This window comes from Sparus aurata, chromosome 2, assembly GCF_900880675.1.
Source record: "Sparus aurata chromosome 2, fSpaAur1.1, whole genome shotgun sequence".
In the NCBI taxonomy this organism is placed as follows: domain Eukaryota; kingdom Metazoa; phylum Chordata; class Actinopteri; order Spariformes; family Sparidae; genus Sparus; species Sparus aurata.
The window spans coordinates 15,660,049-15,673,791 of NC_044188.1; the positions used below are offsets into that span (position 1 = coordinate 15,660,049).

General features: G+C 44.6%; 1 protein-coding gene across 14 annotated transcripts in view; it reads right to left on the reverse strand.

Moving 5' to 3' along the window:
* The window catches only part of dock10 (dedicator of cytokinesis 10), a 68,196-nt gene that overhangs the window by 11,724 nt on the left and 42,729 nt on the right, over nucleotides 1–13,743 (reverse strand). For 10 of the 14 annotated variants that reach the window (XM_030391428.1, XM_030391466.1, XM_030391475.1 and 7 more), the window contains exons 8-38: nucleotides 13,405–13,591; nucleotides 12,377–12,465; nucleotides 11,795–11,878; nucleotides 11,223–11,381; nucleotides 10,843–11,091; nucleotides 10,631–10,753; nucleotides 10,062–10,144; nucleotides 9,852–9,974; nucleotides 9,689–9,768; nucleotides 9,416–9,603; nucleotides 9,156–9,221; nucleotides 8,950–9,042; nucleotides 8,714–8,837; nucleotides 8,476–8,597; nucleotides 8,259–8,342; nucleotides 7,430–7,522; nucleotides 7,138–7,256; nucleotides 6,855–6,924; nucleotides 5,337–5,450; nucleotides 5,082–5,153; nucleotides 4,828–4,974; nucleotides 4,450–4,533; nucleotides 4,263–4,359; nucleotides 4,087–4,119; nucleotides 3,617–3,795; nucleotides 2,835–2,951; nucleotides 2,554–2,704; nucleotides 2,345–2,466; nucleotides 1,135–1,249; nucleotides 779–845; nucleotides 376–423 (exon numbers count right to left, since the gene is read on the reverse strand). In XM_030391428.1, coding sequence (XP_030247288.1) covers nucleotides 376–423; nucleotides 779–845; nucleotides 1,135–1,249; nucleotides 2,345–2,466; nucleotides 2,554–2,704; nucleotides 2,835–2,951; nucleotides 3,617–3,795; nucleotides 4,087–4,119; nucleotides 4,263–4,359; nucleotides 4,450–4,533; nucleotides 4,828–4,974; nucleotides 5,082–5,153; nucleotides 5,337–5,450; nucleotides 6,855–6,924; nucleotides 7,138–7,256; nucleotides 7,430–7,522; nucleotides 8,259–8,342; nucleotides 8,476–8,597; nucleotides 8,714–8,837; nucleotides 8,950–9,042; nucleotides 9,156–9,221; nucleotides 9,416–9,603; nucleotides 9,689–9,768; nucleotides 9,852–9,974; nucleotides 10,062–10,144; nucleotides 10,631–10,753; nucleotides 10,843–11,091; nucleotides 11,223–11,381; nucleotides 11,795–11,878; nucleotides 12,377–12,465; nucleotides 13,405–13,591 — 3,482 coding nt within the window. The remainder of the gene's footprint in view (nucleotides 1–375; nucleotides 424–778; nucleotides 846–1,134; nucleotides 1,250–2,344; nucleotides 2,467–2,553; nucleotides 2,705–2,834; nucleotides 2,952–3,616; nucleotides 3,796–4,086; nucleotides 4,120–4,262; nucleotides 4,360–4,449; nucleotides 4,534–4,827; nucleotides 4,975–5,081; nucleotides 5,154–5,336; nucleotides 5,451–6,854; nucleotides 6,925–7,137; nucleotides 7,257–7,429; nucleotides 7,523–8,258; nucleotides 8,343–8,475; nucleotides 8,598–8,713; nucleotides 8,838–8,949; nucleotides 9,043–9,155; nucleotides 9,222–9,415; nucleotides 9,604–9,688; nucleotides 9,769–9,851; nucleotides 9,975–10,061; nucleotides 10,145–10,630; nucleotides 10,754–10,842; nucleotides 11,092–11,222; nucleotides 11,382–11,794; nucleotides 11,879–12,376; nucleotides 12,466–13,404; nucleotides 13,592–13,743) is intronic. The other 4 variants (XM_030391398.1, XM_030391495.1, XM_030391418.1 and 1 more) reach the window with 2 other exon arrangements.

Here is a 13,743-nt window from a genome sequence, read left to right on the forward strand (position 1 = left end):
GAGCTTTTCTCTCAACAACCAGATCCAGGAGTTTCACCTCCCCCTCGCTTCCTTTTCTTCCCCCCTTTACCTCTTCCCCTCTTGAAGCTCATCCCTGGGTGTGCACACGCATACAGAGCACATATTAGTATTTCTGCCTGACTGTGCCCGGATCAGTTATTTGTGTGTGTTTGCACATAATGCGTCTGCGTGGCTGCATGTGTGCATCCATGTGTGCGCATGATTATATGAATTATGTATCAGTTGGTGTGTGTGTGTGAGTGAGCGGGGTGATAGGACCTTCTGGCTGCAGCATGTATGTTGAGTTAATTAGCTGTTTCCACATCTGCAGCATAAAACAATAAATGCATCTGAATTAGACCCGCAGCGGCTCACCTGGCTATGTGGCGTTTTCCGAGGAACCTGAAGTGCTGAAGACACAGCCTGGAGAAACAGGGAAATGCAAAAGCATCTTGGGTGACGGGTGGAGGTTTGCTTGTGTTAATATGTTTTGAAAAGTTAACAACAGAGGATAAATGGAATGCATGTGATCACAGTGAGCTGCAACATTTCAGTCTCGATGTTGACAGTTAATTAACAGCACTGTTCAGTGGATATGAAGCCATCATTGGCATTACAGTCTGTTTTTCTCCCCTTTCTCTCTTGCTGTGTCATTACTTTCATCTGTTCATTTCTGGATACACGTCTCAATGTGTTGTTTTTTTTTTTTCTCAGCCTAATCAGCCGAAAAAGGAGTCATGCCAACACTTTACTAAAGTGAGGAAAGAAGAGCACTTACTCCAGGATGTTGAAGAAGTCTGAGATCTCCTGATGAATGGCCCGGTGCCAGTAGGACACCAGCACATCTGGAAACGGGAAACAAATCATGTCACACACGCATGGCAGATTTCTGGAGGGGCAGCCAAGTGCCAACGACCAGGAGGCCCGATTCAAACTGTTACCTATCATTAGTGTTTTAAAACTGAGAAAGTGCAGACATACTTGGTCCCATAACGGAAAAGTTAAACAGACATCTATTGTCTAGATATTCTGGGCCTTTGTCGGTCCATTCTATGAGAAACCCAGACATGTAGTATAATAGTAATATCATAACCCATAAGCACTGCGTGAAATCTATAAAATGTCATGTCTTACCCTCAGATATGGTTTTCATGATGTGCAAAAAGCACATGAGGAGACTGCGGGTCTCCGCCTGGTCCAGCTTGTCACAACGAGAGCCATAGCCTATGAGGGACTGCGGCCGAGCAAACTGAGGGAGAAACAACCGGACAGAAATACACTCAGCGACATACTGTGATTATCGGGGTTAGGATTTTATGTGAATCTGTGGGTTTGGGCAACCTGGAGGGAACGTTAGGTATAATGGGGTATTTTACAAGCTGATGTGCCATTTTCAGATTCAATTTCACCGCTTTTATGTCAACATTTATGTCACGAAGAAAGATTTCAGAAATCCCCCTGCCAAAGTTTGTCAACAGGGGATGTGGAGGTTTGGAAACATCATTTAAAACCTTCATGTCAGGGAGTAAAATGTTCTTTATTGATGAAATAAGAGAAATGTAATTTACTCTTCAAACATTCAGAGACCTTCTTAGTTACCATAAGGGTGGTGTTAGTGGTGGGTGAAGTTGGAGGAACTTGGTAATTTATCTTTAAAGAATTTTTGGCCTGCTTTTGGCAACAAAGGTCTGAGGTTGGACTTAAACACTGCAGTCCCATGATTACCTCCCGACCATCAGCATGGCCCAACTTCAGTATTTCTTTCGTGAGTATTAGAGCAATGCGCTGATTATATTTCTGTCTGTTTTTCTGCGTACTCCTCTGTCAGAAATTCATATAAAATGTAGAATCTATTATGAATGACTCCGTTTAAAAAGATGCATGTTCATATCCCAAAAGATCACGTAAGGAATGTATCCAAACTAAGTTCTTTCGACAGATCTGCCTGCTGCTCGTCTACCAGAACCACGCATGTTTTCATATACAAGGAATTTGTCTTGTGTGTCGGTGCTTAACAATAAGCTAATTAAGTAAAAAAATATATAAAGAAAGATTAAGAGCAAATGTTTCACTCCAAGACCAATGAATAGAAAACTTTGATACTGTGTTTTGTAATTGAGACTTTGATAACATGGTCATGGACAACAATGGTAGAAGCTGTACAGTTTCGTGCAGGAATGTGCAACAGTTCACAGTGCTCAGTATAAGGAATAATTGAAATATGTAATATAGTCACCCAAAGAAAGAAATGTGTTGATAAAAAAAAAAAAAAAAACTAGATGAAGACCGTATGGGATGTATGTAACACGCTGGCGACAGCTGTCTTTCCCTTTTCTTTTCTCACCTTCTCACATCCGTCCATCTTCTCACTGTTCCTGTCACTGTTGCTCGGGTTAGAGTCCACACTGATCAGAGAACCGCGAGAGTCGGCCTGGTTACCCGTGGCAACTGCCAAAGATGAGAAGGCTGGTGTGGGGAGGGAGGAGATGGGGTGTAAGCATCAATGTCCTCATTCACACATTTTTTATATAGATGCTAGGAATAGATACACACCGCTGCTCGCAAGCACATCAAACACGTTGCTACCTGTGATGGAGTTGAGGACTTCTTTGGAAAAGGAGGCGTCCACGGAGTTGCCATGGCGAGTAACAGGAATCACCCCTCCAGCCACCCCCCCACCCACACTGAGGTCGTCTCGGGAGCCCTGGTAGAGGTGGACAAGGGAGAGGACTGAGTCTTCTGGTTTCATAATGCAGGCTATTATTTATCAGTTATGGAATCATTAAGACTGCCAAGACCATTCACATGTAATTTCTACACATCTGGACTCTTACCTGGTCACTGGAGGTGAAGTAGATGGGGAAGAGATCCCTGAGGAAGAATCGAGGCATGTTGTCCAGGATCAGGCCGTACAGCGGCAGGTAGAGAGATGCAATTCTTGCCTGCTTCTCCTGGAAAGGTGGCCAATGACACGTTTTAAAGTTTAAAATGTCCATATTCTATAGCCAGTGAAATTACTCTGTAATACCCCCACAAATCAACATGCTCTTTGATATTTGATATTATTTAAGCTAGGAACGATGTATTCAATATGAGTGCAAAGCCACAAAATCCCCTTCTTATGAAAGTAATGCTCCACTCGCAGTGAGCCCCTGGAGAGTTCATTACTACTTAATCAATGTTGTGTTGTATGATTTGATGGTCTATAGCTCTACAGTCTTTGGGTAGGCCATACATTTTCAGTGTATCTACATAATACCTAATATATCCCAAAAGGAAAATAACGTGCTCTTTTTACGATGCATGATTTTTTTCCCAGGTCTGCCTTGTGTCTGGCCTCTGCACACACTTGGTTTGGGCTTTGTTGACTCCAGCCCCGCTGCCGTGTTGTGGTTGGCAGTATTTTGCTCGTGTTTAGCTCGCTCTGATCTGGGCCGTTCTCAGCATTCATTAAGACGCCGTCTCTGCAGCTGCTACGAACAATCCCATGTCAGTGTGTACGTGTTTGCATGAGTCACATAGGAAGAATTTCTACTGTGAACTAGTGACTCATTGTTCATGGCTTTTTATTTTCCCAATCCCCCCCCCTCTCCGCGTAAACATGCGCTCCGGCTACCTTGGTGGCATAGCGTGCATCCAGAGAGTGCTTGGCCATGAGAGTCTTCAGGGTGGCCAAGGCGAGGTGTCTGAGGTCCTGCTCGTCCTGGAGCGCCAGCCCCAGTTCCCGTAGCAACAGGCCAGTCAGGAAGTGCTTCCTGCAGAACTCTCCGGTCAGGTTGTACTCGGGCACCGACACTGAGGGGAGACGGCGTGAAAAGACTTTAAATTGGAAGCGGACTGACGTGATTTAAATGACGCTCGTGCCAATATTTGCCTTCCGTCAGGGAGTTAATTAATCCACGTCTAAATAAGAAATCTGGTTACAGTAAGCAAATAATGTGACAAGCCAATTCTCCATGAATTCCATTAACATCACACACACACACACACACACGCACACACACACACACACACACACACACACACACGCACACACACTCACTGTAGCACATACAACAATACAGAAAAATGACTGAACATATTTACCATGAGTACTTTGTGGCTCTGGGGATGCATGGTCTGATATGGACAAACAGTCAGAGGAGGTGACAGAGAAAGACAGACACAGTGTTAATAGACAAATGAGAGGGTGAGAGCTACTCGATGTATGAGAGTTACCACATGTACACGGGAGTCACGGGGTTCGACTCGGGGGCTCCTACCTGTGATGCGAGCAGAGGGTAAGGGCAGGCTGAGAGGGATGTAGTGCTCGTGGTTACACACCTCTCTCAAGAATTCAAATTTCAGCTCGCACAAGACCTGTCAGACGCGAAAGAAAAGATAAATAAAGTCATTTGCAATCCCTCATTTGTCTTTACTCATCAGTCCCGTTTGCCTGTGTTTCTTTACCTTGCTGTCAGTGGCAGTGATCATGTTGATGTAGTTGCTAATCAGCTTGAACGTGAAGCCTCTGTCCATGAGAGTAAAGCAACGCTGCAGAGAGACAGACAGAGATATCAGACCCAACATCCGCTAAAAAGACAGTGCGACAGATCATTTAACACAGACGGAACGAAGGAATCAATAGGCAACAATCGTAAATGGAAGCAATTTTGAGTTGCAGACTGTTTATACAGTTTGTATTGATCCCTTCCCAGAACAATACACAGCCAGCTTCATAGTGCAGCATGTTCCCCTTCAAATGTGCTCTAACACTGAGTCCCAAAGCATCAGTGCTGTTTGTCTTTCACATTTTAATTTAAAGACCCTGAGACGTTTCGCTCCCACCTTGACAAAAGCCGCGACAGCCAGGTTGGCGCTGCGCGTCTCTTCCGCCAGGTCTTTGTTCTTCCAGAAGATGTGCTCGGACACCGTCTCTACCAGGGTCTCCACGCGGCTCTGGTAGGACGAGGGGAAACGCTGGGGCCTCGGAAGCTGCAGGAACACAGAGTCAGTGTGACATGATCCCAGCTGTCCCAGGTCAAGTGGTTTAAAAATGCGATGTTTTCAGGAAAAGGAGAAAGATTGGTGTGCCGACTTACCTTTGCCTTGTCCGAGTCCGTCAAATGTTGGGCCATGGACTTGACAATCAGCTCGAAGAAGAACCAGGAGAACTGAAACCAGGAGAGGTCAGAGTAAGGTCAACCTTGTTACAATATTTATCTGGCTGATCAGCTCCAGGAGGCACATGATTCTGATTCTGATTTACTTTCCTCTCTGGCCTGAGAGGCATTATTGAATTAATGAAGCCTCTAAAACAGCAGTTTAAAAAAAATATGTTGAGGAAGAAGACAAACCTTGAGGACATTCCTGACCGCTGCCTGCTCATTGCTCTTCAGGTCAAAGGTCATCCCCTTAGCCAGCTCCTCATGAACGGTCCTGAAGCCGTGGGCCTCAGACTTGAACACATACTGCACAGAGAGAAGGGAAAAGGAGGTCAGAGGTATTTAGTTAAAGCAGTTTGTTTTAATGATCTTTTGGGCATTTGGATTCGGGCAATTTTGGGTGATTTACGTGCAACACAGGCCCCACTCAGATGCCAGGTGTGTTCCAGTTCATGGTCCTAACCAGAGCTGCCTAGTTGATCAGCTGATTGAAAGAAACTGAAGTCGCAACAAACACCGAAGAATGTCTTTATTCCAGGTTTTCAGCGTAGAGAATGTGATGCTTTTCATTGTCTTATACAGAAGTGAATTGAATAATTTAGGGGTTTTGTATGGTTTCTTGAATAGCAATTTAATGACATGCTCTAGAATATTAAGATGGACACAAGATTTGTTCAACATTTTGGAGAGCAGCTTAATTGAAAGCGCAAATAATGGATAGCTGCAGCTTCAGCCCCAACCATACCCCTAATCCCATACCCATAATCTTTTGATTATCTTTAGAGAAATTAACATATTGCTTGGTCTTTAAAATGTCCCAAAATTTGTGGAAAGCGTCCGTCACAATTTCCTATTGCTTAAGTTCATGTCTTAAAATGTCCGACCATCAGTTCCCACCAAAAAAGCAGAGAAACGTGGCAGATCATCACAACTAGTTGGCTGGAACTGGTGAATCTTGGAAAATAATGGACAGACTGTCTGTGAACCGGGTGATTCATTGTCTCATCGGTCAACTGTTTCAGCTCCAATATGCGCTAAAACACATCAGATGCATGTTAACAAACGCGCTTATATATAAGAAGGAAAATGAAATATCTGAAACACACGTGTGAGGTTTGATTCAGACAACATAACTGCGCACTTCTCATTTCATGCTACAATGAATTCAACCCCCATTCTCTTTCTCCTCTCATCATTGTGCACACACATGTTCGCACACAGACACACTCAGCAGTTTAAATTGGGCACCACTACTACCGAACATCATGCCAATCTGTTACCATGGCAACCCCCGTTTCCTCTCTCTCTTACCTCCCACCATTCATCTCTGCCACTACCTCTCGAAAGCGCTGCAGTTTTTCCCTCACTGTGGCCAACATGAAACAGGTCTTGTGGTTTCTGCTGCTCTCTGCTCTAATTCTCTTGCAGATTTTTTTTTTTTCCCCCTAAACAAACGTGCCCTGTGTTTCTGATCGAGCCGGCTCAATGTCCTAGTTTGACTCGTACTCAATCAGCCTTTCTTCTTCTTCTTCTTCTTCTCTCCGTGTGTTTGCACTGTGTTCTGGGCACGCAGCCCTAGCCACGCTCGTGTTGGCCCAAAACACACACACAAACACACGAATCCCCCCGTTATTTCTGCAGAATTTAAACAGTCGGAGATTCCAGCCTTTGAAATTATCATATAATGATCCTGAGTGTGCACACACACACCTTAATATAGGAGTGCAGGTAGTGATCCAGGTTTTCTTCGTGGCACTTTGCAACAATGTGGACCAGAACTCTGCAGACAGGAAGACAGGCAGTTTCATTTATTAAAGACTTTGTATCCAAATAATGACAGAAAACATCTGTCGAACGTTGAAACATTTCCCCCTCCAAAATAAAAAGTTACAAATCAACAAGAAAATTGTGTTTCTAAACAGAAAATAATCCACAGATCCCCCACCCTGATGTGAACCCAGCTGTTGTGGACAGTTGCAGTACCGGGGCCTACCTGGTGGTGGCAGTAGTGACCTCGTCGTTGTCATTCTGAGTCAGAACCTTGAACAGCTGGTTGAAGAGCACTGGCAGGAATCGGATGATCACCGGGATTCTCTCCATGCTGAGAAGACCCTGGAGACGAGTGGGAAAGGAGCGTAGGAGGAGGAAGAGGTGGAGAAGGGTGGAAATGAATATGAAACCATACAGAGGAAAACGCAGCCGTGTTTAGTAGTCAAAGGTCTCTTTTGTTTTGTCTCAGTCACAATAGATGAAAAGTGAGGGGATGCAGAGCGTCTTTCTCTGACCTTCAGGCAGTTGAGGAAGTTGGAGGTAGGAGGTAGCGAGAGGTCCAGCTCTCTCTTCTGGCACTGCTGGAAGAATCGGTTCAGGTGGGGGTCCTGGCACAGAGAGAATCAGCGGTTAGCATCTGCTGTAAGAATTAGTGGACCGGCTCCTTTTTACGGTGCGGTTAATCCTGAAATGTGAACTTCAGTCAACAGTTTATTGAGTGCTTCAGTCTCAAACAATTCAGGTATTGTTTACAGTTTTGCAAAGTGCGTGAAATAACACCAGATCATCATCATCACACTTTGTTAAAGTCTTTGCTTATTTATTTAAAATCGATTTCTATTCCATCCTGCCGTCCCAGGACAGTCTTCATTAAGTTGTCTTTTTTTTATTGCTGTCCTAATGATCATGCGTCTTCATTGATTCTATTATTTCATGTTTCTTTCTTTCTTTTCATGAGGCAAAACCAACTGTCGAACTTGAACTCAACTTTGAACAAACTCGTCGGTCGAAGCAACTTTTAAGTGCCTTTTGTAAATCAATCTCGCAGTCTTTTATAAAAGTACTGCAACGGAAACGAAAACCACCCACCAGCTCAATTAAGAGATCGCTGCGCAGCACTCCAAACATCCTCCACAGAAACTTCCTTGTTTCATGTACCACACTACATAAGAGGAAGTCCATCCACTAATGCTGAATGTGCACCCTGGCCTCACCCTGCATTTGTTTAAAAACTTTTGCATTCTGTTCGATTTGTTGGGAGATGTCTAATGGTCCATTTGAGGTCCATTTTACAGTTCCTTGTAAAGGACCCCAGACTCCCTTAATGCTCAGTGATGCTCTTACCTGAGTGTATACTGTGGAGACGACATTGGTGGACACTTTGAAGATAGCTTTTCCTCCATCGACCCATTTCACATCTGCTCCGTTCTTTGGAAAGAAAAGAGGACGGCAATGCTCAATATTCTTATTCTCTCGGAAATTCATGTAGTTCGGCAGTATTTGGAATATTTCTGTACTCCGTGCCCTTCTCTTCCCCTCCTCTTTCCTTCCTCCCTCTCACCTTGGTGTTGCTGGCTTCCTTGATACCCAGGTACCCAGGCGGCAGGTTACAGGAGACGGGGATGCTGAACTCTTGAGATGACAGGCGACCTTCTTTGAGGAGAGGCAGCCAAGAATACCCGACTAAAAGCGGCACACATGAGCACAAAAAAAACAAAAACGCAAGAGTGCTGAATGTTGGACAAAACAACTTGCTGCAAGATAACTTTACTGTAGGTTCCTGATCTACCACAACTCACCTGGGGTCTCCAGGGTCTCTTTCCTCTTGGCGTTGGTCTTGGCGTTGATGTCACAGGTGACGTGGTAAAAGGAGAAAAGAAGGTGGTGCTTTTCATGAAGCTGAGTAGGGAGCTCAATCTTTGCCTGGGGACACAATAGAGTGAAATGGGTTATATTATCTGTGATCAGCTGAAGCTAAAGACCAGGTTCTAATAATATCTATGTGACAACTTGTTATATCCATTCAATCCTTTACCTCATCGTAGAAGTCAGGGTTCTGGGAGTGATGCAGAACAGTGGCACAGGCTGCTGTGGTGAAGACTGGACCTCCCGGCTTGCCGTAGATGCACTACGGAAAAAAAGGCCAGTTTCTCATGATAGATGAAGTTTAACTGGAGAAAAACTGAGTCATATAAAAGCCAATAAATGTCCCATCAGCATAACTTTTGGATGGCATGCTACCTTTAAAGGTTTGGCAACTTCTTCGTCCGAGCTGCGGAACTCCACGTAGACGGCGAGGTTACGAGCCTGCGAACAAGAGCGGCATTGTAACACTGATGATCGTCAGCACGCAAACACGTGAACACAGTGAATAATAAAAGTATATGAAGTATGTTAAAAAAAACAAGAGAACACTCTGTAAACAGCTGCACAGTTAGTGATTTTGGATCGTTAGGCTCCTCATAAACTGCGCTTTTGTTGGTAAAACTCCTGGGGTATACCTTGGCGAAACTCTTCTGACTGTCATATTTGAGGTGCTTCGGGTAGACGTAGATGTGGTTCCTGTAGACGCGGTGCGGCTGTGTGAACTTGGTGGAGTCCTGGACAAACTCCTCCACCTCCACAGTGGGCTGGTGTTTGCTTAGATCCTCAAAAGGCTTCACCGGCACATAAGAGGATGTCACGCAGTCTGAAAGCACATAAAAAGAGAGCGTGTGAGCAGAGGGCAGAACTGAGAAGTAGAAAAAAGGAGAATGTACGGTCTAAAAACATACTAGGATGCTCCAATGGAATGTAGTCGACCGCAATGTCCAGCGTCCCAGGAATAGTCTGCAGTTTGCTGGTCTTCTCAGCCCTGCACAATGTAAAAAAAATGCTGTTATACATGTTTATCTCAGCTTGGAGAAGATGTGACCTACTTCACAGGTAAAGCCTCACCTCCTGTACTCAGACACCAGCTTAATCAGGTCATCTGTGGAGATCTTGTTGCTCTCCTGTTTGAAGAGAGGCGAGAAACGTGACTCTCTGTCCAGGGCCCCGTGGTTGTCCTTAAACACCGACCTGTGATAAATAGATAGAAAGAGGTAAGATCATGAGACAACAGCACGTTAGATATATTTTAATATCCTTGGACGACCCGGCACTGACCTGACGGACCAGGCGAACGGCATGCGGTACTTCCCCAGCTTGCTGCAGAACTGTTTGTTGGATTTCAAAATCTTCTGAACAGTCTGTACAAGCAGATGGACAAGAAGGACATGTTAGAGGACACCTCAGTGGGACGTGATCAGCCCTAAACTCTAGCTGACTGTGACAGACTGAATCAGAGCTTATTCAATACAGTAACTCTGGCAGCAGGTTGAACGCCTGGTGATTCACTTAACCACGTGGAGCAGTGCCAGCGGGAGAAGCCAGGAAATGCGTTGGATAGGATTTCGGAAAAAAAACTAATTTCTAAACTATCCGACCGGACGGGCATTCGGTGATGAAGATAAACTCCAGCCTTACAGGAAAGCCATTTTGTAAATGTCGCGCATTAAACTGTTTAAGTCGATTAAGCCATTTCCCTCGCAATAAATGCCCGAAGAGCGTGTTTCATGAGCCGTGCTCCAACTTGTTTCAAGACACAAGACAATGAGAGAGGTTTCTGTGTTGTTGGTTAATGATGGCAAACAGTCGAGCACTGAAAATGCATGATGCCAGTGAAACTTATTGACCTTGCTGGAGTCTGTATTCTTGGTGTAAGGTTCTGTCCCACAAGCAATATTTCCCATCAGCACCTTCTCCACTCTTGCCACCATCACTATGTCCGTGTGGGGGTTGGTTACAGAGAAAATGGCCTGTTAGGAAAAACATATATTAGAGTCATTCAACATGTAAATCCACAGTGAGGGATTGAAGGAGACTGCAGGAGTGAACATCCTCATACCTGTTTGGGAAAGCACAGCCAGTGATCCATGTCCAGGCTGAGGTAACAGTCTCCGGGCTTCTTCTCAGCAGGAGAGGACAGGCCATTCTCCTGAACTCCGACCCCCGTCCCCGGACCACCTGTCCCGTTGGTGCAGCCGCCGAGCATCTGACGCACCGCCTCGTGGTTCAGGTCCACGTGGAAGTCTGCGGACACTTTTCTCCCTTCTCGTACATCCAGCAGAGCGAGCGACACAAAGAAGGGCTCAATCTGGCGGAGCAGATTCAGATCGGTCAGTAACTCAACAAGCACTTTATTATTATATTACAATATCATACCTACTTCTTACTTCACAGAGACATATTGACGCTAAAATTAACATTTTGAGCAACCATCCTCACGTTAGTGACCGGTCCAGTTTCACTCTCGTTGATGCAGCCCTGCAGCATGAGGTTGAGCGACCGGCAGGTGATCATGAATCTTCTGCCCAGCTTCTCATCAAACGGACGCACTACTGCGTTCTCACCCGATGAATGCTCAGCTTTTGGGCTCCTCAGAACCTGAAGTTAGAGGAACACAGTTTATTACTTGGATATATGCTATATTTCAATTTACCATGGATTAATTAGTGTCTACAGGAATCAAACATTCACAATCTTTTCAACAACACATAACGTAATTAGAGTTAGTTGGGTTAATCTACATTTTGCCGTCTGGTAAGCTTAAATATAGAATAAAAAGAAAGTGTTAGTTTCAGTGGCTTACGGATTTGTGACATCAGAATTGATGAAAGCAATTTATGTTGTGGCAGTTAAGACTGGACAAATTTGAATTTAAGACTATCAAACAACTTTTAAGGCCTAATATTTATCAAATCAAATTTAAGAGAGACACCCTGACATGAGGAGAACTGAGAGATTTTTACAATTAAGATTGGATTTTAAAACTGCAGCATCAAGTTCATTATACTTACAGGAGTATCAGGGTCCAGTGAGAACAGATTCAACCTCTCCTCTCTCCTAGCGGAACGAATTCCTTCATCTGTCTCGGAGATATACTGATACGGAAGAGATGGCAAGAGAGACAGAGAGACACGGTCAAGAACTACTTGATATGAATTATAAATCAAGAAAAACAGCAGCGCTCTCTGTTCTTGCTTTTTCAGTGAGTGGTGTGGTCTCTGGGGTGGCTTGTGGAGTTCTCATGCATACTAGGGTGCTTCTCACCAAAATGCACTATGCACTGTATCTCTGAGGTCTATCAAAACATGAAAAATGCCACTGAGTGACATCACCGGAGGCAATTTATCAGATTACATGCAGCTTCCTCTGGAGTCACAGAAGTCTTTAAATGACTTTTTTCACATGTGCAATCATCCCTAAGACCTGTAAACACACTTTGATGTGTACAATTGGTGGAGTTACCCTTTAAAAAGACACTGAGTGTCGTGCTACACGTGCATCGACAATTAACTATGATAATGGTCACTGTGATGCAGCAGAGTTACATCATCGTTTGAAAATAACGATAAGATAAAAGTTTCAGCATAACCGACTTTTGCTAGCTCTGGATTGATGCCATTCTCCGTCGTGGTATCTTCATTCTCCTGCAAACAACTGTCGCTCAACGACAGGTCGAACACATCTGGAGAGAGAACAAACACAGTCAGGACTCCTGAGAGTGACTCCTGCTTATATACCGACACGGAGTGTATGGGAAAGTTTATCTAAGCAGTCAAATTCACCCCGCAGGTTAAAGGCCATATGACATTTTCTAAAATAGGTTCAGTAGCACACTGAATACACACCAACTAGAGCCAGCAGACGTACATCCATGCGAGAATAAAATATGACTCCATTTGTGGTATTTTATGGATAATAAGGCAGGCAGGCGGCCTTCTGCAGAAATATAACCTTCATGTGCCTGGAGCCGTTCTTCCCAAAGGCTATACTGAACAAAATGGCTCATTAATGGTAGGTCACCACACGCTCGCAGCCTGATTTAGAGGCATGCTAACAGACCGCAGAGCCATGACGGCTGAGGCTATTACATCATTCCTCCACTTCTCACTGGGCCAAGTCTCAGCGCTCTGTCAGGGTGCCTTATGTTACAGGCTGCAGTCCCAGTGCCCAAGTTCTTAGAGAGCTGGCACACACAGTGGAGTTTTATTTCTTTTGCTTGCATGTAAAGCCTTTTTTTTTTTAAGTATGATGTATAAAACAAAGGTGGAGTCAAGGTTGGTGTCAAGCTTAATTTCCTGATGATTATGTTATGGACTGAACACCAGCCCTGCAGAAATTCCCCGTTAAGGTTGCAGCAAGCTGGCAGATATTATTTTAGAGAAAGTCAGATGGAGAGGGAAAGGTTGCATTTTTGCTGACACGGAGTATAAAATCATGCCTCTCTTAGGGGTGCCATGATTTATACATGTGTTGGAATTATGCTAAAATGTCTCTCCTTAAATACCCCTTTTTTCTCTAAATCACCATTTTGCTCTTTCCGACTGTTTTTCAGATCCCTCATTCTGCATCCACCGTACTGTAGGTAAACTTTGTGCCTCCCAGAATACAAAACACATCTCACCCTGCCGATGGTCGGTGAGGTCCAGGCTCTTGCGGTCGGGGGCCGGACCGTCGTGGGGACTGATCTGTAAGATGCGGGTCAAAGTGCTAATCCACTCCTCCATGTCCTGCTCGCTCTCCGCGGCCAGCACGAAGTACGTGACCTCGTTCATCTTCAGCTCGAAGGCGTGTTTCCTCAGACGGTTATTCTACAGGGGGATGGATGGAAGGATGGATAGGATGATGTGGTTACATGATAAAAACCAGAGCTTGGTTTTCGGCTTTTGGAAAATTTGACTCTCTCATACAGTGCACACGCTGTCCTTAAAGATGCTGCATGTAGAATCATGAACTCAGCCCT